The sequence below is a fragment of the Pholis gunnellus genome, assembly GCF_910591455.1.
Source record: "Pholis gunnellus genome assembly, chromosome: 7".
Classification (NCBI taxonomy): domain Eukaryota; kingdom Metazoa; phylum Chordata; class Actinopteri; order Perciformes; family Pholidae; genus Pholis; species Pholis gunnellus.
In genome coordinates, this window is record NC_136533.1 from 4678355 (window position 1) to 4704509 (window position 26155).

Sequence of the window (26155 nt, forward strand, 5' to 3'; positions counted from 1 at the left end):
AGCCTCAAATTTGAAACCCTAAACTTGCCATTAAACACATGATTAACACGGAATCTCAAACCAAAGCAGGCGTGTACAAACACGAGAGAGCGTGGATTTCTCCAGCTGATCATCAGGTATCTGCGGATGCTGTTGTCTCGACTCACCCTGGCTGCGGAGCTACCTGGGCCTCTCCTTAGGGTGACGTAGGATGCGATGGAGTTGGACTGGTTCAGTCGAAATGAGCAGCCGGACAGACCTAGTAGACAACAACAAGACGAGGACCAGCAGAGTCTAGTTTCATATGTGACCAAAGGTCAGACAATGACAACACAGTGACAGACTGCACAATAAAATAAATAGAATTAACTTCAGGTGAAACAAAAAAAACATATTTTGTATCGACACTGGTAAAATAAATTCCTCAACTTAATTGCTGAACAGTAAAAATATTTACAAAAGAAAATTTTAGATTTTATTAAAAATTTGTCTCGGGATTTAGAAGAATTTTAATAACATTCCAAATGACGACTGTCTCTTTGAAACATTACGCACAGATAAGCACAACATCTTCCATGTTTTAAGTGATGAATGTTCTGTTCTAAAGAGATTGGATTTCTAATGAAAATATGTCTTCCAGAACACAAATATACAAGTTATATTTTAATTGAATACAGCTTGCCAAGTACATTTTTCTCATACTTGACAACAAAACCAAGTTTGTTTCCAGTAACAAATATTCAAATTCAAAATAACCTCGTCGATCTACTGCACACCGTTTAAGAAATACAAAAATGCACTAAGATAGGATGATTGCATTCTATCACTAGCCATGAAAAACAGTCTCACAAAGTCTGTTAAATGTGTATTTTTTTACACGTCACTGATACCTTTGTCCTGGAAATACTGGTAGTCGGGGTCAGACACGGCGCTCTGGTGGCTCAGACCTGGCAGCTCAGGTTCACTCACGTATGACCGCAAGTCCGCCTGCAACCACAAAAAGTTAGACAGAGAAAAACAACAATTTGTAGAACGTAATGTCTCAATTTCTCATTAAAATCCCCCCAAACTACATTTACAAGGCTTCATTCCCACAAAAGGTGAGAATACCTTACAGTCTCCATTGGCAACATACTGCCCACTCTCCCTATCCCGCTTCCTCTCGTCCGACTGGCGTTTCAGCCCACGCACCGACGTGTGGCGGATGACCGAGGCCTCTTTGGGGAGAGGCGGCACCGCAGGCGGCGTGTCCTCGTAGTCGTAGAGGCGAGGCAGCGGTGGCCTCGGGGGGGCAGTGTCCTCCGCCTGGACGGCGAGGCAGGAAAGGATTCAGTATCTTAGAAGCGCTGCTGTATTGAACTCAACCCGACTAAAATCCGGCAATTAATCCCTGAATGTGAAGCGATCGGCAGAAGGGGGACACTCACCCACTTTGGCACGGTTCTGTGAGGCAAAGTGTGGGAGAGGATGCTGGGGATGGAGCTGCGAGGCGGCGGCTGGACCTCTGTGCTGAAAGAAGGCACTGCCGGGTCCGACACCGAAGGCACTAGTTTCCTCTCTGGTGAGAGGGCGTGAACACACGGAGAAATCAAGGTTTGGCTTTTAAATGTAAGCAGCTTTTGAAATGGAGAAAAGAGGGGGGGAATTATGACCACAGTTTACTCTGAGAAGAGTAGTGAAACCAGACAAGGAGACAGACTTCAGTAAACGTAGCATCAAACTACACAATCACAGTCTTCACTCTAAACTTCCCTCAAACTCTGATCTTTAGAACCAATAACAACTAATAACTTCATAATATGTTGACAATGCTAAATATCTTGAGAATCTGTAGTAGACCATATATTCACTGAACGTGTCAGTGTGGTCATTGTTAACTGGGGACGACCTGTATTTCATTATGAAAACGCTCTTTCCACATCTTTTCATCTTGATATCCACTGTCCTAATCCTAAACAGCCGGTACCAACCGCTGCTGTGCCGTGGTTACCAACCTGGGTTCTGGACCGAGTCAATGGTGATCTTGTAGTTGGCTTTGCTGGCACACAGTCCCCCCATCACGTCCTCGATCCTCCACAGCTCGCGCTTCATCTCAGCTTTCTCTTGCTGCAGTTTGAGACACACACACACACACACACACACACACACACACACACACACACACACACACGACACAAACACACGACACACACATTTTGGTTTGGTTCAACTTAGTTTTCAATGTCACAGATTTAATAATCTATCACATTTGGCCTGTAAATAGTTTGAAGAAAATGCCATCAATGAACTTGTGATGTAAGAATTGAGGAGATGAGAAGAAAAGGATGTGGAAGATATATGTAAGATGGCATTCGCGGGATACCGCCACAGCAGAAGAAAAACAAAAAAATCAGAGCCTCTAACGCTTCTAAACCTGCTCTTCTCACAGATTATCTGGCTCATGTACTACTGTCAGGATATAGCGACAGTTTGAGCATTTATGACAAAAAGTTCTTTTTATTAATGTTACCAACTGTAGCTTTGATGAAATACTAAATATTGACAGTTCAAAAGCCACAGATACTGTAAATAAAACCCAGCCTATGAAGAAAATCTTTAAACTGAAAAAGCAGAGCTGGCAGTTTGGAGGTGAACCTGCTGCGAGCTGCAGTACCGGGTCTCACCTGAGGGGTGGCGCTGTGGTTCATGTGTGCCTGCAGCGCCGTCCTCAGCTGCTCCACTGATCTCTCCAGCATGCTGTACTCATCCCAGGCGTGAGCCATCTCCTGCATCACACAGACACACACACACACACACACACACACACACACACACACACAGTCTTAGGTTACATGAACAGTAGTAGTACTGATTCCTCATAGAGATATCTATATGTATACACAACCTAAATTACAGGCATCACACACTCTACAGACGCATACTGCACTACATGCATGCCCAGAAACACACACACACACACACACACACACACACACACACACACACACACACACACACACACACACACACACACACACACACACACACACACACACACACACACACACACACACACACACACACACACACTTAATTCAGCACACTTGTAAATACTAAAAGGAAACCATCATATTATATGAGTTTGCATACATTCGAAGTTTTAGAAAACTATCCTTCGAGATATTATGATAGATTTCAACCCCATTACTCCAGACTGCGCAGTATATCGTGCAAGAATTTTTTTTAAAGACAGATACACACTTGCGTACGTACCGTGGAGAGGCGTGATATTTGGGCCCGGATGGACACCAGATCTTCCTGCAGCAGCCTCTGCTGGTAGGCGATCTTGTGGGCGTGGGCCGGCTGCTCCTGGTAATGCTCCATCTGCTGGTGGGACACATCCAGTACACTCTCCAGTTTGTCCTGAAAGGGGGTGGGAGGTTGAGAGTCGTTAAGCACGAGGTCAACCAAAGCAACTACAAGACCTGCTTCCCTGTGAGCTGCTCTGAAAATATTCAGCAGATGGCACTTTATCAAACATGCCTGCAGAGGGCAGCATGTTTCTACAGTCATGAGCCTCATACCATCTTTAACTTCTTCTCACTCACCTTCTGAGCTTTATCTCATCAGACTTGCATTCCAGTCTTGATAGTATATATTGTATTGCAATTCACTTTTTATTGCTTTCGGTATAAGAGCTAATGGGAACGTAGTGCCTTCGGTTGGGCTTTGTTTGTTTCTGGACGCGTCTTTAATACCACACCAACTTAATCATCAGTCAAGAATCAGAGAGGCAGAGTCTGAGGCATCAATATGACTGACCCTCCCTTCAATAGAATTTCCTCTCATGACTGTTGATATTGAATATAGAAGGAAAACCACTTTGGTTCTAGACTGACAGTGAAATATGACGTGTGACGCTCTCTACTCTTAAAAATCATCCTCCGTTATCAACTCTGTCCTTGAACGCGACACCATCGTGTAATATTTTCTTCTAATTTTCCACCATGTTTTTCCCGTTGACTCATCACACTGACTGAGTATATACATCTAGCAGAGCAGGTACCTTGTCCTCCTTCAGAGAGCTGATCCTCGCCTCCAGGTCCTTGAGGATCTTGTCCTGCTCACACAACCGACTTAACTTCACCTGCGGGGGGGATAGAAACAGAGCTGAGAGAGAGAAAGGGAGGAACTGTACGCTCACTTCTCTAGTGATCAACAAAGTTTGTGTCCGTGTGCGTTGACCTCCGGTAATTAAGTGGCCCATTCACTTGACTACGACTCCCCCTAGTCTCTGCAGCTGCAGACTGTGTTTGTGTTTATGTGCGTGCATGCAAATCTCTTTCTAAATGTTTACAGGTCTGTTGGGTCTCGTTCGGGTGTAATTACATTGCGCACACATTACACAGAGTGGGTGTGCGACCCACCCGACACTTTGAATTACAGAGTTAGCCTTGTTTGTTAATCCCCCCCATTGAACTCTGCCAACTCCAGGGTAAAGGTTGGATCCCTTTATCATCCTGCGGTTAAACAGCAGCACAGCATTCATGTAATACGGCCTAAGCAGCTTGATGTGAACCGTTGCTACTCGTACACATTTCGTTGCACTCGGCGCCAGTTTTCACATTCCATCAAATCAATTATTAATCCTGTTGTTGTCTCCACGGTGATGTTGTTGTTGGATCTGATCAAATATTCATCGCGGACAACGCTCTCATAAATTGTTGAAACAGCTGCGTATGGAGCTTATGCTGAGGAATACTTCCACAGGAGACACGAGACCCCGAGGGAATTGTTTGTATTATGAAACTGAGGGAGTTCTGGCATCCACCTATGAACACACTCCCACGCTGGCTGCCTCTGGAGGTCAAGAGTAATACTTTATCGCTTTTACACAGCATCCATATTTAGTTTGGCCTTAACTATTGAACTATTTCATATCCCCCCCCCCCCCCCCCCAAAAAAAAACCCCAATGTTTTTTTTGTCATATTCTCTTTTCCATACTGATCCAGGCCTGGAAATGACTAAAATCTAATTTCTCCATGCTGCATAGAAACTCTGCCTCTATGAACTATAATGTCATTCTAACACATTAGATGTGTTATCTTAATGATAGCAAACGTGTAGAAACGCTTTCACTTATTGTGAATATCTATTTGCATCAAACTACACACAGTAAAAGAAAATCGACGGATACATTTGCCAGACATTTTCATTGAAGTAAGAGATGAGAAAATATGAAAAAAAAACATTAATGTCCAACATTTTATTGGCAACAGCTTCACTTTCTACCAAATGTAACTGCATTTTGTGAACATTCTTTAGGAAGGAACACATATCGCCCCTCGACAGCGTCAGAAATGGAATTTGAATGCAGACGCATCAAATGCAGCCAACGTATTGAGAAGCTGTTTCGCCTGTACTTACATCCACGTCACTTTCTGCAACCTTGACAGGTTTCCCTGACTCCTTCAGCGTCTGACTTCCAGCTACCTAGAAACGGCAAAAAATAAGCATTTTCACGTTACTTAACGGCAAAGCGTCTGAGCCGCGGCACAATGGTGCTGAAACAAAGGAGGTCCAGAGAACACAGAGACCAGCTACCAACTAAAGCATCACGAGGCTGAGACACGCTATCTGTGACACATTCTCTTCGCCTCCAAGGAATATGACAATATGAGTGAGGTTTCTTTTGCACATAACATCAGCTCAACACAACGGCTATGGAGACTTTGAAGCCCTGCACAAATTGACTATAAAACCTCTATACAGGACACTATGTCCCAAACAGGAAAGTATTGGTTTTTAAGTACACACCCGGTTCAGGTGCTCACGTTGAGTTTTACTGGGTCTAAAATAACCTCCTTGAACACTTGCGCTGAGAAAACACTCAAATAGGGCACAAGTGCACAAATTTCACAATGAGAAGTTTCACCGATAGCAGCTCTCTCTTGTGCTTTGAAATGATTAGTCTAGGACCACATGTGCTCCTTTAGAGTAGCGACATGACACAGCAGAGCCCCGTGTTCTGGTCGAGGAGGTGCAGCGTTTCAGAGACGATGGTAGAAGCAGCTGGCTTATCAACCACCGGGCCACAGCCACATCACATGCACTGCCGAGCCATCCCATGCCCACGTTTCAACAGCATCGCGGGAAAAAAAACATCACCACACGGGGGGGAGGGGAGAGGGGAGAGGGGGGAGGGGAGAGGACAGGTCAAAGGTCACATAGAAGACATCTGATGCCATTCAAGCCGTGAATGCGAAGCTGGAAGCAATGGGATGGTCTTTCTAGAACAACAGAGTCATCTAAAACACATACGCTCACGCACAGACTGGACACATGCGTCCCTACTCAGAAACACAGGAGAGACATGCACAAGCATGTATGCACCTGCACACACACACACACACACACACACACACAGTCACAGGCGCACTACATACAACGTCACTATCCATCTGTACGGACACTCGCACACAGACACATACAGCTTACGTTCATCAGAGGCCTGAGAGGCCCAGCAGTGCAGTGCAGTAGTAAACTGTGAACTGCGAGGATCAGGGGCTCTAGAGCTCTGATCTGGGAGTCAAAATCACAAAGACACAGAGCCGCGGTCAATAAGAGGAGTTAGAAGTCTACTTGGGGAGGTTTTGTTTCTCCCAGAAGCCTGAGCATCTCTATTCGTGGCCGGAGAGTTACAAGTGGTCGTCAGTGAGAAACACACCAAGAGCGTTAGTTTGAGCTAGAGACATTTAAAAAAAAAAAGGCACAGCAAAAATAGAAGAACTAACGGGGATCGTGGGACGAACGCTGATCTCTGGTTTTCTCACCTTTAGGTCCAGATACTCCAAGTCCTTCTTCAGCTGCATGTAGGTGTCATCGCTCTGGAGGGAGACAAACACGCGAGTGTGGATTATTGATTTGCGTCGACAGGAATGAAATAATTCACCATCTGAGTCCTCTGACTCTAAAGAAGCTTCACTGACGTAGCAGGACGTACTGATGTTTGTGCGTCGGGCATGAAGTGCTTGTTATGCGTCTGTGCCAACATGCATCACAACACATAAAACGTATTAATTCATGTTCTCTGAGATGCTCGTACTGCAACAAACAAAAGACACCAGCACAAACCAGATCCATTGGAAGCAGCAGATATTGAAACATGAACGTGAATTCAGCTCGAATTCAGCTCACACCACTCAACAACAACAACAAGATTCACGAAATCAGAAGACCAAACTGACCGACACATCCAGCCGGTTAGCCAAAAGCACGGGATGTGTTTTTTGCGGACGTCGAGAAGTTAGCAGCACAACATGCTTATGGACAGTTTCACTAGAAGCACGGTATGGAGACGGGCCAGCCAAGAACAGCACATGGAAAAGGAGGCGGCGGATGGTTCTATGACGGCAGCAAGGCCAGCACTCACGGATTAACCATGCCCGGTGTCACACCGCCAAAGCACTGGGGCTTCTGGGTAGAGGTTGCCACCGATATACCGAGACTCTTGATGCTGCTGTTGTTCTAAACTTTTGGTGTCTTTATTTATCCGGGGGTAGGTTGTTTTTCACATTGAGTCATGTATTTACAGTTAGGGAACTACCCAAGTCAACAGAGCTACAGGTCTGGTGTAGGACTGGAGGAGATGTCAGTATCAGTGAATATGACAACATGTAATGAACCTTTTTAGACGATGAATTTGTGTAAAAGTCTCATGTGATTGGAGCACCCTGGTGAAAATGAATGGTGGTCTATGTGTTGCTTTAAACTTCCATTGGTGGTGGTGGGGTGAAGGTGGTAAACTTTGCATTGTTTTAAATGATACACAAGGTATAAGAGACTTATCGGATCAGTTTGGAATTTAAAGTTTATAATATCTTTTTTTGTGATATTAGGCCGCATAAAATGCTGGTTGTGTGTATGAATTTGATCCTAATCATCCAGCAGCCAGAGACAAGGTGCCACATGATTGAGTTAGGCAACAAGTCACTTAATGGTTCAGACACACAGTCTATATTTTTCATCTAAAATTGCTAATTTTCTCAACGAGTAGAATAATAAAGGTTTCTGTGTGAAACGATCTTTATCGCATGACGGATTAAAAACCAGTCTTGTTGTGCAAAGGCCTTTACAACGGAGGAATCTCACTGCTTTCACTGGAAAGACCTGAGATGTTACTGAATATTCTGTTATGAAAATCCATCCGGCATATTTAGAAATATCTTCTGTGCTCGTCAACCTGACCATAATGATAACAGTGCTCAATAAGAAATGGAGTTCTATGTATAAAATCAACCAAAAGAAAATGACAATGAAGTGTAATGCAGCCCCGCAATGTGTTGAGTGGCAACCTCTACCAGCCCCTGGTAAAATGAGGGGCAGGCATGACGCGGAGGAGGTGGGGGGGGGGGGGGGGGGGGGGGGGGGGCCCACCTGGGTGTTGTAAGACCCCAGGGGAGCTGAGAGGCTCACATGTCCGAGGTGGGACACAGGAGAGGGGCCGGAGCTGAGGAGGGGGCTGGAGCTAGTGGTGGTGGTGAGGAAGTGGTGGTGGTGGTAGGCCTCTTTGGGGCCACTGCGCCTCTGGAGCTGGGAAAACGCGTGCTGCCGTGCGGAGGCCATCTTGGCCTGATGTCGGCGCAGCTGAATGAGGAGCAGGGTGAGCTCCTCGGGCTGTCAGGCACCAATACAGGACAACACATCTGGCATCACAACTGACCACGCCAAACTTCAGTAAAAACGTCTGTTGTTTCAAACCTTTGCATTCACAGCACCAGCAGCCACTTTGGTGCGCGACTTGGCTGACGGCCAAATTGAACAAGCAGAATTTAGGAGGATTAACGGCGTCGAAAACAAAAAGGCACAACTCACAGCAACGCACTGTAGATGACAGGCAATGTCTCCAAAAAATGCTCAGCAACAGCCAACTGGCCCGTGCAGACAAAAGGCTAATCAAGATTTGGACAATATCAGTTAAGATACTAAGAACACATTGTAAGAAGCGTTTCACTGGATACTCAAACACAGGTCTCTTAAGCCGTCAAGCGTCAAGGTTTCTGCTCCAAGTTCCAAATAGTGAGAAATGAAATCCACGCCTCATGTAATGTTTGTTAAAACATTCATATTTGCAACACAGTAAAGTGTTATATTTATAGACGTACCGTTTTGCCGTGAAGGCTGGGTGCACTGACTGTGTGTGTGATGTAGCCAGATGAAGGCATTGACCGTCTCTCGATAGTAGCAGCCTGACAACACATAGACAGCACATTTTACACACATACAGTACAACCACACATATAATGGAGTTTAGAATATAACGTAAAAAAATGACGGACAATGTGTGTTATAGCCATTACAGAAAAAAGACGGTCCTACCACACGAAGTAATCTGAATAGTGAAGAATCACCACAGGCTTCAATTCTTCTTTTAGAGGATGCAGTGCTTTGCATGGCCTTGATGACTTAACACTGTATTCTTTATTATCTCTGGGCAAAATGGAGTTGCTTGTGGAAGAGTGGGCGGAAATCTGCATATTTGTGTTGTTTCACTCAATTTGAGAAATGTGATATGCAAAATACTAATGGAGCTGCTATTGTTTCCTCAGTTTGCATAAATGTGACAAATGTATTGATACACAGTATACTGTATATACATTATTCAATATAGTATACAGTATATTAAATGGTATGTATACATCTTCAATGTAGTTCACAGTTGGCCGTTTGACTGATTGCTGACACAGTTGAGGTAATTACACAGACTGAGTGTCTTAAATAAATGTGTCAGCTATTGTGCTCCAAAAGCTCTGAAACAATTATTCTGTTCAGTGAAGCACAGGTCCAACACCCGCCCCACACTGTCAGAATGACTGACACTGTTCTGGATGAGAAACTATTCTTTTTGACACTTTGCACTTGACAATGGGAAGAAAAAAAAAAAAAAAGGCATTAATGGTCCAATCTCTGAAAGAGCACTAACAAACGGGATCAATTCCATACAAGCCCTGCAGCAGAAGAACGACAGGAAACAATCTGCTGCCATCCAGACGTTACCGATAATGTCTCGTAATCGATATCTATACATGCTAGCATTACGGTGTCTATCCTTCATACATCACAGCACTTTCTTCTGCATTCCTTCTTCTTTTTTCTCTGCCAATTTCGTCTTTTCGTTTATATTCTGGGAACACTTGAATAATTATCTGTTGATTGATCACTGGGGAGCGAGGCATTTGGGTTTGCTGTCGTTTGCCTTTGATAAGAGTTTGAGGTTAATGCCTAAAATGTAAATACGATGCCAGCTTACATGACAGTTTAATCTCATTCCTTTGCTTAATTTGCCAAATGAAATATAAGTGTTGTGTACTTCTGTGTACAGAGAGTAGAATAGAATACAGAATCAATGTGTCCAGAGAAAGTTGTTAATGTCATTTGTATTTCCATTTCTTGTCCCTTTGGTAAGGAGCATCACAGACCATGTGTGGTTAGTAAAACTGAACATCTGTTGTTTATTGACAACTAATTACAGAGTTGCCTATTAAAATAAAAGTTTTTATCAGTTAATTTCCCTATGTGGTAGTTTGCAACTGCTTCTGTCAGACTTTACTTTACCTTGAGCAGCTGAGATTTGGTCCTGCGGGGGGACACAGAGAAGGGGATGTCCAACACTGACCTATCACCCACGGGCCTGACAGTCACCCGTCCAGCCGGCGTGTGCGGCCTCCGTGTGGGCGACAGGGTTCTGCTGCTGCCGGGTGGGGGCCCCGGCGGAGGGATGTCTGCAGGCGACGGTGGCACCGACACACAGCGGGGCGGCCCCTCGGACCTGGGAGGCACGGTGGATGGGGGCCGGGGGCCGAATGGGTAGTCCGGGGCCGGAGTGTAGAGCGGCGCCGTGGGGCTGCCGTGACGGAACTGGTGGCGCTGCTGCCACTCGTACAGCTGCCAGACGGTGCTGGGCCCTGGGTCGGGGGTGAGGCGGAAGTGGCTGAGGCGGTCCTGGGCGTACTTGTACTCGCCAAGTCGGGCCGGCGTGGGGCTCTGGCGAGGGGTCTTTGGCAGGGTCTGATATGCGTCCATGGAGGTGAACTTGTGCTGGGTTGGAGGTGTGCGACGAGGGAGGGTGTTCTCTCTGGACGGGGGGCTGTTGAGCAGCAGGACGCACAGAGATATTTTTAACAAACCAATAAACAGAATATCCATAGATTCATCTTAACACACCTTGAATTTCATGTAACGACATAACAAATTCAACAAACAGTGACCCACCCTTTGTGCTCCGCCTTCTGCACTTTGACCCACTGCTCCACCTGCTCCAGAGTGCTTCTCCTGTGCACCTGCTTGTGAGTGTCGGCGGGGGGCGTCTCCGCCGGGGCCCTCTGGTACGTCCCCGCTGCGATCCCGTTGGGCTCCAGGATGGGGCTGGGCGTAGACACGAGGCCGTTCCTCGTGCAGACGCTGGAGGGCAGCGTGGAGGCGGCTCGTGACGGCGCCCGGGACACGGGGGCCGAGGCCGAGGTGACGTGGTCAAACTGCGGGAGGGCCGAGGGTGCGGGGTTGGAGGGGAGGGACGTGTGTGTGTCCATTTCCAGGGCAGTGCTTTCCGTGGGGTGCTCCAACACGGTGGTGGCCGGAGAGTCCTTGTGGCAGCTGCAGCGCTCGTCGGCGTCGCGGTGTATGGGCTCCAGGAGGACCTCGTGGACGATGGGTCTCATGGGGTCAGAGTCGGGGGACCTGTGGTGGTTCACGTGGTTCATCTGCGGGACAGCCTGCTGCTGCAACAAGTTAAACGTCTCGAACTTGTCGAATGGTCTGTTGAGAGATGACATTGCATGAAAAGCCGGGATGAATGTTAGCCTTTTACCCTCTTCATACTTTATGTTGTTTTATGTTTTGTTTCATTAGTAAGGAAAGGTGGAGAATACATCTGACACACCTGTGAGCTGGAGGAAGGGAAACAACTAACGAAAACAGCAGGAGAACAGAAACTAACATGACATGTGTAGGATTATGATTATCCTCCTGTCTGGCGCCCGAGTCCTACTTCAAATATTTGGATAAACCTACGCTTCACAAGAGAACCCGATGATAATTAACTACAGCTGACATTTGATTTCTTTTACTCGAATCTCTCAAAGGACTTGGTGTTCCACCGTTTCAGTCACCTTAGTCTTTGTTCTGGTGCGCTGGACTGAATTTGAACTCGATGTCTGTCACATAAAAGAGAAACTTTTAACTCGTCCTAAACTTTAAGCACGGGGGCTGAATACGTCGCTTTAAAGCGGGACAGGTGACGAGCAAAGTCTTGTAACCACAGCTAGATTTCAAACGCGTTAATGAAACCTCCTGTGACAAGAAGCGAGCGGAATAGTCAGGTCTTTGAAATTCACTGAACCAAACACCAAAGTCGGAAAATGAATTAAACAGGTGGCGTCGTGCTCCCTGCCAGCAGCTGGTATCGGAAGATATTTAATACAAATTAGCACTATGATGACTGGTTTGTTCCTTTTAGAGTTATATGGGGCTTTGAAGGCGTTATCTTTTAGCTCACAAGTAGTGTGTTCCATCGCTGTATTGAGAATGTATTTTCCATCTTGTAAAAGTAGCCAAACTCTTGAAAAAGAAGTGCAACATGCCAGCAAATAGTAATGCTACTTTTATAGTTTGTTCAATAGGAAAACGCAGAAACAGGAGATGAAAAAGTGGTTTTAAAAATGTCCCGAGTGGAAGCTGTCTTCAGCCACATTTCCTTTCCCGTCAGTCATTAAGTACTGCTGTAGGCTCGTGGGATTTCTCCTCCCAAAAACAAAAAAACAAGAAAACAGAGCCGTACACAAGCTGTGTGTGTCTGGGGCTGCCAGTGAATGATGGGATGCATTTGATCTGTGCCACCTCCCGACGTCAACATATGAATAATACATGGTGAAAGAGGATGCTTGTTCAAAAAGGAGCATTTGACAACATCAGGATGTACTCTTTGAAAACAAGCAAACATCCAAAAACAAATAACATAAATACACTGCGCTGTATGCTATACAGTATGTATGCTTCGGGACCGACAGCGGAGTGGAGAAAAGAGACAAACGAACGGCAACACTTACTCGGAAGTATGTATTTGTGGGATTTAACAACTGTCGCTATCGCATACAGAGCATTAACAAGTCATGTCTCACAACCGCTAAGGGCATGGTGATGACGTACGGGTATTTATAAACAAAGCAGTGTGGAATATTTAAAATAAGACTGATGGAATTGTGTGTGTGTGTGGGGGGGGGGAGGATTATAAGAGAAAACAATTTGTTTAATTGCAGAAAATAAATAAATATTTACAAACAAGGCAACAAATAAATGAATACATTGTCCCGAGAACTGCAAGATATGTAGAAACTATAATTAATGGCTCGCTGTTGTATGCCTCCGCCAACCAGTCAAGTTGCAGTTTAAGTCCAAGCCCATCCACAATGTCATCACTTCATCACTTTTAGACATTTGTGTGAAAATGCCGTAGTTAGCAAATGAATTCTTGAGCCAAGAACGTCGTTTGTGAGGTCACGGTGACCTTTGACCTCCAAATTCTAAATCAACTCATCCTTCAGTCCAAGTGGAGGATGTATTCCATTCAACACAGTACGGAGGTCTAAAAAAAGAAGTGCCAGTAAAGAGACTCCTGCTTCATTAACAGGTGATCTCTGGGAAGTATAGTTCAAAATCAGCACAGCACTGTACAATAGACTCGACACCAAAGATTAACTAATGGAAGATGAAGATTTGAAGTGTGTGTGTGTGTGTGTGTGTGTGTGTAGGTGTCTATAATTACTGAATTACAGAATATGTGTACGTTCATGTATATGTGTGTTTTCAGTCAGGTGTGAGTCCTCGTGTAATCCAAATTAGGGATGGTACATAAATAAACATTCTTTTTTATCTATTTAAAAATACAAAACATGACTTAAGTTTTCCTTTTAAGCAACGTAGGAATCAAAATACTGGCAACAGACACAAGGGGGAGCTCATGACGTGAGGTGGACAAATCAAAGTATTGACAGTGGAAACGTAATGAAAAGATATGGAACTTATTCAGGTTGTTTCAAGTGTTAAGTGACTGAATGTACTAAAGGATCATGCATGAGACATGCTGTGTGTGTGTGTGTGTGTCCCTACCTGATGAGTGTGTTGGTCTGGTTCTGCATCAGTGTGGCCTGGTTCATGGCCCTCAGCCAGGTGTTCATGTCCTCCTGGGTGTCGGCGCTGAAGTAATACGTCCGCATCCCAGTGTGCTCCGCCTGCGAGCCAATCACAGAGCTCTGCTTGTAAATGTACGAGCGCATACCAGTGTGGCTGGCCTACAGGGAGAGAGAGAAGAGGCCGGGTCAAAGGCCAGCGGTGCAGGAGAGATCAGCAGAGAGCTTCGGTCAACGAGACAGGGAGGTGTCATGCTGTCCAACAAAAGAAACAACATCGAGGGCCACATACGCATCGACCAACACGGGGAGACAGAGGCAATGAAGGGAACCACACAGGGAAATACAGAGACAGAAATGCCAGCCAGTAACGACCAACAAAGCCACAACTGTTGACCGATGGGAGGAAAAATTCTCCGGTACAAGTAGAAATGTGAGTGTCAGGAAAAAAAAGAACCCCAAGGTCTCCTCACAAACCTGTTTTGTTTTTTTGCTGCTACTACAGCTTAGAAACCTACTAAGAATACATACAAGGTCAAATGACAGTTTATAAACAAACAGCAATATGAGAATAGCTTTTCATTATGCTTGCCATATTTCTCAACACCATATCTGTTTTTTTTTTAAAAAGGATGCAACATCATTAAAGTGGTCTGGCATGGAAAAGTGTCTCTGCAAAGACGCAGTGTGAAATGGAAGCCTGATTAGACGCCATGACAAGGGAATTGTACTCTGTGATGTAAGTGCAGAGCTCATGACAGGCACAGCTAAACTTGAGATTGACATGTCTTTGAATACACAGTATAAAAGGTTATTAGTCATTGATCTAATAGACTGTTATTGGTGTGTGTGTGTGTGTGTGTGTGTGTGTGCGTGTGAAAGTCGAGAGCACATCTGCACCGTTTCATCATGGGGGAAGATATAAAGGCTCAGCGTGTAGTGAATTCTAGAATCATTCTGTGCTATGCTGAACAAAAACATTTGATATGTGATGTTGCAGCACTACTTTACCTTCGCTGCTACTACAGGCCTAATAATATAGAGTGCAGTCTGTGCACCTGTAGAGGAATCCTTTTCAAACAGGCACAGTGTGTACGTTTTTGTAGCATCTAGCAGCGTGGTTGTAGATTGCAACCAACCGAATGCCCCTCTGCCCACTTCACCCTTTTTGTAGACTCTTTGGTAATGTGAGCTAAATTGTGGTATTGCCAGTGGCCTCGCTCAGAGGTCATCCGTGCCATAACAACACCACTTTAGGAGAGGCGGAAGTCAGACGGCGGCTGGCGGTACCACGGTTTTACACTCTACAGCTCAAGTTACCGCAGTTTTACAAGCATGTCAGAGAACTATGGTGGCCTTCAGGTAATGCAAGAATGCCGAAAGGCTCTCTCTAAAAGCCAATGTTTGGTTTGTCCGTTCTGGGCTACTGTAGAATCATGGAGGTGCACGAGGACCTGCTCCCTGTGTAGACTAGAAGGGCTCATTCTGCGCGAAAGAAAACACAACGATTCTTAGTTGTAGATCATAATTTACACTAATGAACACATAGTTATGAATATTACATGATCTGCTAATAGATCCCCCAGAAATGCTGCACACTGGTCCTTTAAAATCTAGCGTACTTTTGCTAGTTTCTAAAGAACCCGAGCTTTAATGTTGCTCCTTGTCTTGTAGATGAGTAAATAAGCAACTGTTGGCGAACACGTGCACTATACCACTTTATAAGAGATCAATTATTTCAATGTTGTGTTTACCACTTGTTCCCCGAAGTGACCAAAAAAATAATCAAGAATGCAGCTTTAGTCCCTACTTTCTCTTAACAATAATTTCCCTCATCTACCAGAGGGCCTGATAGTGATATTCAAAAGGTTATTCTGTTCGTGTAGGCGGAGAGAGCAGCAATACTAGCGAAAGCACAGTCACTGCAGGAGACTTTCTTTCCAGCCAAAATAAAATGAGAGCTGCTTTTTCTTTCTGACAAAATCAACACGTTTCTGGCAGCACTGCATTTTGGTCTACTGAGACTCCCGTCAGTCCACACGCTGGTATCTCTGCTTTCTCCTACTATGGATTTCTGCCTTCAAGTTCCTGCCGGTCCAGAGAGGAGACCTCGAGAGGCCGACACCAAGACGCTCACCGTTTGATAATTCATATAGGCAGGACCTCTTGGTGCCGCTGGACTCGTTTTCGGGCTGTGCTTAAAATAGCTCAACATGATGTCACTGATATTATAATTGGCTGGCTATTGACAGGGAGAAGAAAGCACACCATCAAACAACAGAAGTGGCCAAGAAATTCAAGGAACAGTACATCACTAACAGCTGTCTAGTTAAAAGTGTTTGTATCCTTGATGAAGATGTCCTTGCAGTGAAAGTGGGGTTATTAGAGGCCCTTTTAGAGTGAGTTGCACTCCACTGAGCACGGCACAGATCTTTAAATGTCCTACTTTTCTTCCTTCCTTCCTTCATTCAGTGTTTCAGGGGGTTGGGTTTGGAAGACAAATGAGAGAGCCCACTCAACAACAGATGCATGCAAATGAAAAGTAATTAGACGCTAAATCTTCCCCTACCCTAATTCATTCACTGAATAATGAATGCAGGATAATAAGTGTGCGAGGAGTGTTGTGGTGGGATCTACAGCGGCAGCAATAATTTCACTGGGATTTCTTCATTTGGACTTTATATTGTGATAAGATGAGATGATTCCTCAGCAGTTTGGCTGCCTGTCTGCGGCGCGATGACAGTCAGGAACAAACAAAACACCCACTCGTGCCGTTCAATGTACTGTACGCGCTAAACAAGTTTGTGAATAATGCAAACAAAGACTGTCTATCTTTGTTACTATAAAGTCTGAATTAATCCCAGCACGCAGACAATGTACACAAACAAAGATAAATGCTCCCATTCCTGCATCCCCTCCAGGTTCCCCGGCAGCTTAATGGGTCGCCTGCCGTCTGAAAGAACTGCCGTCTGGCTGCTGAAACAAGCTCATGTCAGTGGCTGCTGCTGAGCGCTAATACAATTACTTAAAGGAGACGCATCATGTTCATTCTTGTATTCTGGGTTTCTACTAGAACACATTTAAATTATATCATGTTAAAAAAAAAAAAAACACTTTATGTTCCTCATACTGTCTGCTTGAACATACTTTCATTCGCCCACTGACTGACTTTAGTGCCTGTCCCTTTAAGAAACACGATATATGGTGCACCTTTGCAAAGGTAGTTCTCAAGCCGTGGGTGGAGATACTCAGATGGGTGGTGGTATATTCTAACACATATTTCTGATCTCGGGAGCCCACAGAAAACTGACTGGGATGTCTTTATTTCAACAACCTATTTAACATTTAAAACGCTGTGCCTGCCAACCCTATTTTGTGGGTTGGCAGGCACTTCAGATATCAATATGTATATGTGTGCACAAGCACTGAAGAGGTGCGTTTGATATGATGTGTATCTCTTTAAACTTGAAATCTTGAGAATCTACTTGATGCTGATTCCTGGCACATATTTTAAGATCCGGGAGTTGCTTGCAGAGCTCACTTGATTCGTCCAAGTCCTAATGACCTTGTGCACTTTGGTAGTGGGGAGGGGTTGTTTAAGGTTATTCTAACATGGTGATTGATGATAAAATGTTAAATTTAAATTCAAATGAATGCAATTCCACTAAATCGACAAAGTGGTTCCTGTTTTTCAGTGCTAAAGTGGTTTCTTTTCTACCAACGGACCATTTTTAGTCCATTTGTAGTCCCTCCTTCATCTCAACAATAATGATAATTAAATTATTTTGTATAGCGCTTTAAAAAAGGTACTCAAATGCACTTTACATGGTAAAAACTCAAACCATAAAAGCAACAATATAAACAAAGCAGATAGATGACATAACAGTAAAAAACACATACAGAACTCACATCACAGGTTAAAGGCAGATTTAAAAAGATGAGTTTTAATAAAATTGTAAATAATTTCCCTCATCTACCAGAGTGCCGTAGAAGTAGTTACATTCAGAAGGTTATTCTGTTCGTGCAGAAACCTGGATCCTAATGAACTTCGTATGTTGTTTCCAACCATGATCCAGGGCTACGCAGGTTTGCATCCGAACCAAACACTCCAGCAGCTGATTACACTGATTACTTCATCCTTGACTGCCGTCTGATCAGTTAAATCGGCTGAAGCAATATTTGGTTGCTGTAAGTTTGACCACAACGCTACCCAGAGGAAAACAACAGATGTGGACCACACGTCACTGTCAGGCATACAGATGTGTTAAGACAGGACAGGACACAGGCAGGGGAAATAGTTAGCAACCATTCATCTTAACAAAAAAAAAACAAATGGTGGATGTATCCCCAAACAAAACGCACTAAATATCTTGACGAGAGGAATAACAGCATCCTCAGGAAGCAGCTGTCAAAACACGGCTGTTCGCTCACCATCAGCATTCTGACAGACGGCCTCTTATGGCTTCAATGGGACAGGCTTCTTGATGAGAGACCGAGGAATGCGCCGCTCGTCAGATGTTTAGGCACGTGCAGAGATATTGGCATGTAAGTGCAGTGAACACACACACACAAACAGTGCAGAGACAGAGACACACACTTGTACTGCATTATGTTGAACTGAATTCAAACCCTTATTTGAATCACAGAAACTTTAACCAAAGATTATCTCTAATCTTTACCCTAATTCTAAATCCTATTCACATGGTGCTTTTGGACAGAAATGACTTCAAGTTGCTGTTAATAACTCAACTTTCTTATTAGTTTGTACATCCTCCACTCCTTTCCTCACCTCCTCTCCTCGCGTCTTAGTCGCGAACAGAGGAGGCGAGGAAGAGTCGCAAGGAGAGGAGTCGAGGCAACGGGCATTTAACAAATGAGACATCTCATTGTCCTGTCTATCTATAAGAAAACGTAGAATTCCCCAAATTAGCCATGAATGCAAGAGAAAGTTGCTATTGTTATAATAATTTGCCATTTTGGATGTAGAGGACAAAAACAAGGTATCAAGGTGAGATGTCATTAGGGAATGCGGTTAGAATGGCGCCTTACGAGGCGCTGTAGCTACATTAAAGCTTGACCGCGCATTTGATCGTCTTAAAACCCTCTTTACAGTTCCACATGTAGAGTCCAGCCATGGCTTGAGATTATTCCAGCTGTGTGTCACGCCCCTTTTATATGTGCCAGGTGCTGAAAAGTCTACCGCAAAGGATACACCGATGTATCCTCCGCTTACAGCTCCTCCGGCAGAGTATTTCATAGGGCCCTGAACAGTTGTTTAGATTATTATCAGGAGTTAATCACATGCACACAGATATTTTCAGCCTCTCTATGTTAAACGTTGATGTACGTCCTCTCGTGACTGGTGGTCAGCCACTACCGATAGTTTGTTTAATGATGTCGACCTCTACCACACGCCCACACGCTCCACCAGACCAAACACACATTTAAAAGCTCTGTCGATTTCAGTCTCATAACACCAGCCTCGTTTTATCCCTATTGTAGTTACATCAGACACACACACACACACACAATAGCGACAAAATCCAACACGCACCACCGGCGGTCCAAAATAACAACGAGAGACTCTGCCTCCTTTTAGCAGGAATGCTGAGTGGGTCATTCAGCTCTGAGTGCGTGACCGATACACCTACACACTGAATTCATACGCAGCTAAGCCTCTTTTTTCTCTTTGTGGACTGTGACTGTGTGGGCGTTTTAAGGGTGTTCCTGATTATTTGTTTTCTCCACCGTATTGTTTAACGATGCTTTATGGAAAAATATTAGAACTCCCTCTCGCCAAATCTCCCTGCCCTGTATTTTACTAGCCGTCATGACTCCACCTATCGCTTCCTCTCTATTATTCGCCTTTAACTCTCCAGCCCTAATCACTTCCTTCCCTTTCTGTGTGCCCTCTCCTACAGGCGCTCTTTTTCTACACATTTAAGAATATCACTTACTTCCTGCACTTGGAAGGTCTTACAATAGTGTGGGCTCTTTTCCGGTGGACGGCTCCAGACAAACACACACACACACACACACACACACACACACACACACACACACACACACACACACACACACACACACACACACACACACACACACACACACACACACACACACACACACACACACACACACACTCTTTGTCAGGGCGCTATTTAAAGAGTCACTGTGCTCATAAAGATAAGCCTGAGCAGCCAGAGCACCACAAAGCTCCTGATAAGGTACGTTCTCCTAAACTTGTATCTGTAGAAACTGAATTTACAATAAAAAAATAAATACAAAATAGAGACAGCAATTGCAAGTGGGTGTCTCGGTTTAAAGTCAGTGTTACGACTCTGTTTGTTGAATAATCCTGTTAAGAAGCTGGAGTATAACAGGTTTCTCTCCTTCAAAAGATCCCTTAAGCAGCAGCCGCTTTGGAAAAAACAAAAACATTTTAGTGACTGTGTGGTTGCATAGCTTGCATCTACAGTGCATCTTCATTTCTGGAAAAGTAGTGTGAAGAGGAAGTTTTTCCTCCACGCCATCAGTAAACTGCATGCCGGTACAGTGGATGTGACAGATGGAGGAGGCAGCAAGCGCAGCACAAAGATGAACGATAAGCCCCACGCCAGATAAGCCAAAAGACAAAGATTCATATTGAGATAACAAGGATGGGGTGAGCAAGAGAGAGCGAGATGAGGGGAGAAAGACAGAGGGGGGAATTAAATCAGACAGAGAACACTGAAATAAAAAAACACGACACAACCACGTCAGCCAAAAGGACGTTATTCTCAAAACATGCATCAAAAAACCAACAGAGGAATATTCAAGGCTGCTGTATATTCCGTCATGTTTGGACCCAAAAAAGCCACACCGACGGCGGACAACAGGGATATATAACGTTCACATCTGGCAAAGTGAGAGCACGAGAGAGGTTAGAGTACCTATTTATGGGAGGACTGTCACTGGGCGACGCGACACACTCGCGGGGACAGAGGGAAGTCCCAGTCGGGCAGCCAACCAATGGGAACAAGAGAGGGAAGAGGATTCAGTGAATAGGGGGAGGGGGGGGGGGGGGGGGGGGGGGTCGTCGAAGCTTGAAGGTTTCATTCGGGGCGTCGTGATGTGTGTAGGTCAACTTGGTACACAATTGGTGCAGCATTCACACAGTAAACCACCATCATATGATGCCCACCCCATTGGGATCGTGTAGGTGGCTAACTGGTCCTGCTGGTGTTACAGACCTTTGTTTAGCAGCATTTTACATCTTAAATAGGAGTTTGTTTGAACCTGCTCTGAACCAGTTGATGGGGGATTTCTGCAGCAGGGAAGTTATCACTTGGGTCACCTTTCTTGCAGTAGAAACTTGGGTTTTGCTTCAGCTCAGTCTCATTTCTGGGCATCAGCAAGGGGCCTTTGGTTCAGTGTGTTCAAGTCGTCAATTACCGCCAGGGAGGAATGACCTTTGAATGCTGTTTACAAAAACACCAACTAACAAAATGCTGCATATTTTAAACCTTTTTGGGAGTAACTTACCACCTGGCTGAAAACCAGGGTTGTATTGCAATGTCTGCTTTTACCTCCGACAGCACCGAGCAACACTTACAGTTGGGTGTTGTTGGAATTGTGGTGTCACTTTGTACTGACCAACCCCTCTGGTAAACTTCTACATCACCACAGTAAGGTTTTAGTCAAAACTAAAACATTTTCAAGGCTTCTTATGTAAAAGACGTCTTTTCATGGAGGAGCAACTGGCTACAATATTTTGACTTGTATCATAGACATGGTCTACAATCCATGTTCTTCCAATGTTCAGCATCTTTCTAATGCCCACTGTGTTTGTACACCAGTTGGTGGTTGGTGCTCTCTCTTAGTTACCTTTCAAGGAGGTAACTGTAGCCCTGTTTCAACCCTCAAACGTGAGGCAATCTTCCTATGTGCCACGTTAAGACCCTCCTCCCATGTAAGCTCCACCAGGATTATCTTCTTGTCTTCTTGATTCCACAACATAATGTCTGGATGTAGAAAGGAGTCGGCCACATCTTGAAACTGCAGCTTCCGTCCTACATCAACCTTTCATTGCCATTTGCAGCATATGGTCGGTTTTGGTCTGCGGGATGTGCCTGGCTTGGTTTCCTCCTGAACAAAGGACTTGTTCTACTGGCTGCTTCTCCCGCTCCAATGTATTATCTAAGAGCAGCAAGACAGTGTCATGGCGCCATCTACCTTGGGTTAGAAGCCGTTTTCCCCTTTGCTGTCCCAGTGCATGCTGGTGAGGGATGATTGTCATATACTGAACCCAGTAAAGAGTTCTGATCTCCATATCTCTGCCCATGTGACCTCCCTCTTGGGTAGCTTCCACTTGGTCCTGGACCCCTGCCTTCCTAGCTCAACTGCTTTTGAACGCCTTGTTATCTTTCTCCCACTACACCGAGCCGAGGCGTTCCCCCTCCTGCCGTTGACGTCGAACAGCTTCAGAGAGCTTGTTGCCTGGTTTATTTATATCCATTTCCTGACTGATCTTGTTGTAACTCCAGCTTGGAGCTCACATGGATCCTTTGAGTCTCTGAATGTTTGCCACCTTCTACCACTGATGCTAACGGAATCTCTAGCTGATCCGATCTCATGTCGAGACCCACAGGGGGAAAGCTTAGTTTAATGTCTGACTGTTTCTGTAAGTGCTAGTAAGTTTTCAGATTTGAATCCTCACTAAGTCATACTAAGTCAACACGTTTATCCAAAGACCTTTAAGCAGTGAGAAGGTAGTGGATCTGTGTCTTGCCCAAGGATCAGGAAACATTGACGCTGCAGCTATCAAACTATGACCTTTTGTTCTCAAGGCTTTTCTTGAACAACTAAGCAAACGTGTCACTTCATGTCGTGAACCAAAAACGTTAAATCAAACTTGATGACTCACTGTCCACTCAGAGTTGAAGCCTATTTGCACAAGAGGGCAAACACTCAGTTGTGATTGTTGTACATTACGTCTGCCTCTTAACTTCACACGCGTCGGGCTCGACTCAACTTCACTGCCTCAGGGAACGGAGAAGCTTCATTCCATTCCAGAGGAGCTTGTCTGTCTCAATAAAGACACTGACAGACACTCAGTGGTAATAGACATGGCTACAACAGGTGGGGAGTGCTGCACAAAGCGGAGGGGTGGCTGGGCAGTTAGGTTTATGTCTGTATGAAGACCTGTTTTATTCACTACCATTTAAAAAGCATTTTTGTTGTTTCCGTGTTTTTGTCATAACTGCCTAAAATCAATTAGGTGACTGCTGAAAAAGCAATGGTTTAAAAATGTCTACACATTTTGAATGAGAAGGAATGATAATAAAAACAAACAGTAATTTAACGTAAATTAACTGACTTAATGTTCGGCAAACAAACAACCTTGTCATTGCTGTGAGTTATAACAGGCTCTTATAAACAAGTGTTCTCAACGGCACACAAAGGTTTGTTCAATAATAAATCAATGCACAATGTGCATAACTGTTATATAACTCATAAATTACGCTCGACAGGATAGGGAGAAAAGTTGCGTGCCACCAAACCCGCCGGTCAACATAGAGTGCAACAGGTGTTCTGGTCGTATTATGTTCTAAAGAGGCAGCAGGTTTTCAGTTGAAAGGGTATGTGTATTACTGATGAACGTATGTGTCATCAACAATATGAATGACTTGGTGGAAACTCTCAGCGGGTGCATTAAATCTCACAAGGGTTATATAGTGTTAGCATATGGGCCTAAAGTGGGAATAAAACCTCAGTATTTCAAATATTTTTGATGTGTGAATCATGTTCAACAGCATCAAATGAGCAGGATAGCACTGGCACTCTTTGCATTGATTCCACTCGTTAGTGCCTGAATCACGTCATCACATTGGATACAAATGTTTTTATCGTCAAATTAACAGAAACGTTCATGCCGTGAGGTACAACAACACATAATTTGAATAGTTTGTATTCCCCTATTCTAGCTCTGAAGTTTGCAGGCTTGTGTTTGGCTGAATTAGGTGTCATGACTGTGCTGCAAACAGTTTTGTTTTTAATCCAAAAAGCAGAAATACAAACAAACAAAAAAAGAACAATCGCATCAGAAAGTGATTGAGTCAGCACAGAGTAGTAGTAGAACGAAGAGAGGCGTACCTTGAAGGCATACTTGCGGCTGATGTGGTCCTCAGGTCCCACGGGTGAAATGACATAGCTGGGCAGAGGAATACTGCCAAGGACCGATTCCTCTCTGCTGTCTGGTGAGAGAGAGAGAGAAGGAGAGAGAGAGAGATGGTGGGAGGAACGGGGGAGAGAAAGGAAGGGAGTAGATAAACAGGGTGAGGAAGGTGAGAAGAGGAGCGAGGGAGATATGGGGGAGAGGAAAGAGCCAGAGATTAAATATCAGTCATCACCCACTAATTTCATCACTTGCCTGCCACCAGTATCACAACACTCACATAAACACACTTGTGTGCCGTCACTCATGCCCGCGGTGTCGTGCCAAAACAGTAAATGACCATTCCGGTATCCCAGTGTCACAGAGTTAACGCCGGCCCGATCCAACTGGCAGCCAGCCGCCATTCCTCTGTGGCTGACCCATGCGGTTCACACGCTGAGATCACAGTGAACACACACACACACATATTTGTCCTTCTATATTTGTAAGGACCCTCACTGACATAACGCAGTCCTCAACCTGTTTACCTTTCACCGTGACCTAAACTCCGAACCCTCAAACAGCCCTTTGAAGCAGCGAGGGCTGTTAAAATGTCCTCACTTTCCAAAAAAAAAAACATCCTTACTCTCAAATTCAAAATAGGTCCTCTACCAACACAAGTGTGCCACCAGAATATGTCCCAAGTTAATTAGTTCACACATCTGTAAATATCTTGAGCATTTGTTTTCAACGGAACATTGTGACAGCCCGCTAGAATGTGTGTGAGCACGCGTGTCCACACAGCGATTACCACATCGCAACATTTAGTAATGGTATGAAAATATGTGTGTGTGGCACCTCTGTGTGTGTGTGTGTGTGTGTTTGCCTGAGGGGTGATAAGGCAGCACTGTGGATTAAAGGGGTAATTGTTTAAAAATAATTCAAGGACCTTTGGAGGAGACATTCCCTAAATGGTGGGCGAGACGGTGAGGTCTTTTTTATCTGCTTTGCTCAGTCTGTCTCCCTCACGCGTACAAACACATTGAGCAGACCAGAGCGTGACGAGTGAAGTTAGATAGCATCCAAAGAGCACATGAATGGCAGTATTTTGTCACTCTATTTTGTCCCCGGTTAAAGGTTTTTTTTTCTTATATGACTTGAGGGACTAAGGATAAAGGTTGTGTGTGCTGTAATGGAAATAAGGAGAAAGCAGTGAGGTATCCACACATTTATAAATACTGACAGTATGTGTCTAATGGACAGTTCCCTCTTTTAACCAATTTACAAAAGCAAAGTCTGTAAAATTAAAAAACTATATATATATATATATTGTATGGATTTTTCATATTTCATTTAGGGCTGCAATTAACAAACATGTAAATGACTGATTAATCTGCAGATGTAATTAAGCGTTTTGTCTATAAGATAATGAAGAAGGCCCATTGTGGCATCTTTAATTTCATGTTTTATCTGAATTGTACGACAAGAAAAAAAAGAGGATCCTCACATTTTAGAAGCTGAAATCAGAGAATGTGAGGCTTTTCAACTTGAAAGATGACTGAAACAATAAAATGAAAGAGTTTCTAATCTTTGTCTGTGAGCCACTGCGACCACGACAGGACCTTGAGCATGCAGCCATTAATGAGCACCGACAATATTGTGCAGTTTGGTGCAGCAGCATGTGAGATTAGCTGTGGACAGACACAGAGACACACACACACACACAGGCAAGCGTGCACACTCACAAACACACACAACCGATATCATTCTCTCCTGGCAGAGACAATAGAATACGATGTGCAAGTTTTTCAATCTTAAAATGTAAACACCAGGCTGCTACAAGTACCTCATTTTTTCGGAGAAAAATGATAGACATGA

The 26155-nt window shown here is 44.4% G+C and overlaps 1 protein-coding gene across 4 annotated transcripts in view; it reads right to left on the minus strand.

Annotated features, from left to right (window-relative positions):
- plekha7a (pleckstrin homology domain containing, family A member 7a) overlaps positions 1-26155 on the minus strand; it is a 123343-nt gene that overhangs the window by 7115 nt on the left and 90073 nt on the right. For 3 of the 4 annotated variants that reach the window (XM_079162916.1, XM_079162917.1, XM_079162918.1), the window contains 15 exons: positions 24277-24377; positions 14123-14304; positions 11231-11773; positions 10574-11105; positions 9124-9207; positions 6793-6846; positions 5387-5452; positions 4025-4105; positions 3232-3381; positions 2643-2744; positions 1974-2085; positions 1407-1537; positions 1090-1284; positions 870-966; positions 147-238 (listed from right to left, as the gene is read on the minus strand). In XM_079162916.1, coding sequence (XP_079019042.1) covers positions 147-238; positions 870-966; positions 1090-1284; positions 1407-1537; positions 1974-2085; positions 2643-2744; positions 3232-3381; positions 4025-4105; positions 5387-5452; positions 6793-6846; positions 9124-9207; positions 10574-11105; positions 11231-11773; positions 14123-14304; positions 24277-24377 — 2522 coding nt within the window. Of the gene's footprint in view, positions 1-146; positions 239-869; positions 967-1089; positions 1285-1406; positions 1538-1973; positions 2086-2642; positions 2745-3231; positions 3382-4024; positions 4106-5386; positions 5453-6792; positions 6847-9123; positions 9208-10573; positions 11106-11230; positions 11774-14122; positions 14305-18573; positions 18905-24276; positions 24378-26155 lie in introns of those variants that run through there. The other variant, XM_079162919.1, reaches the window with a different exon arrangement.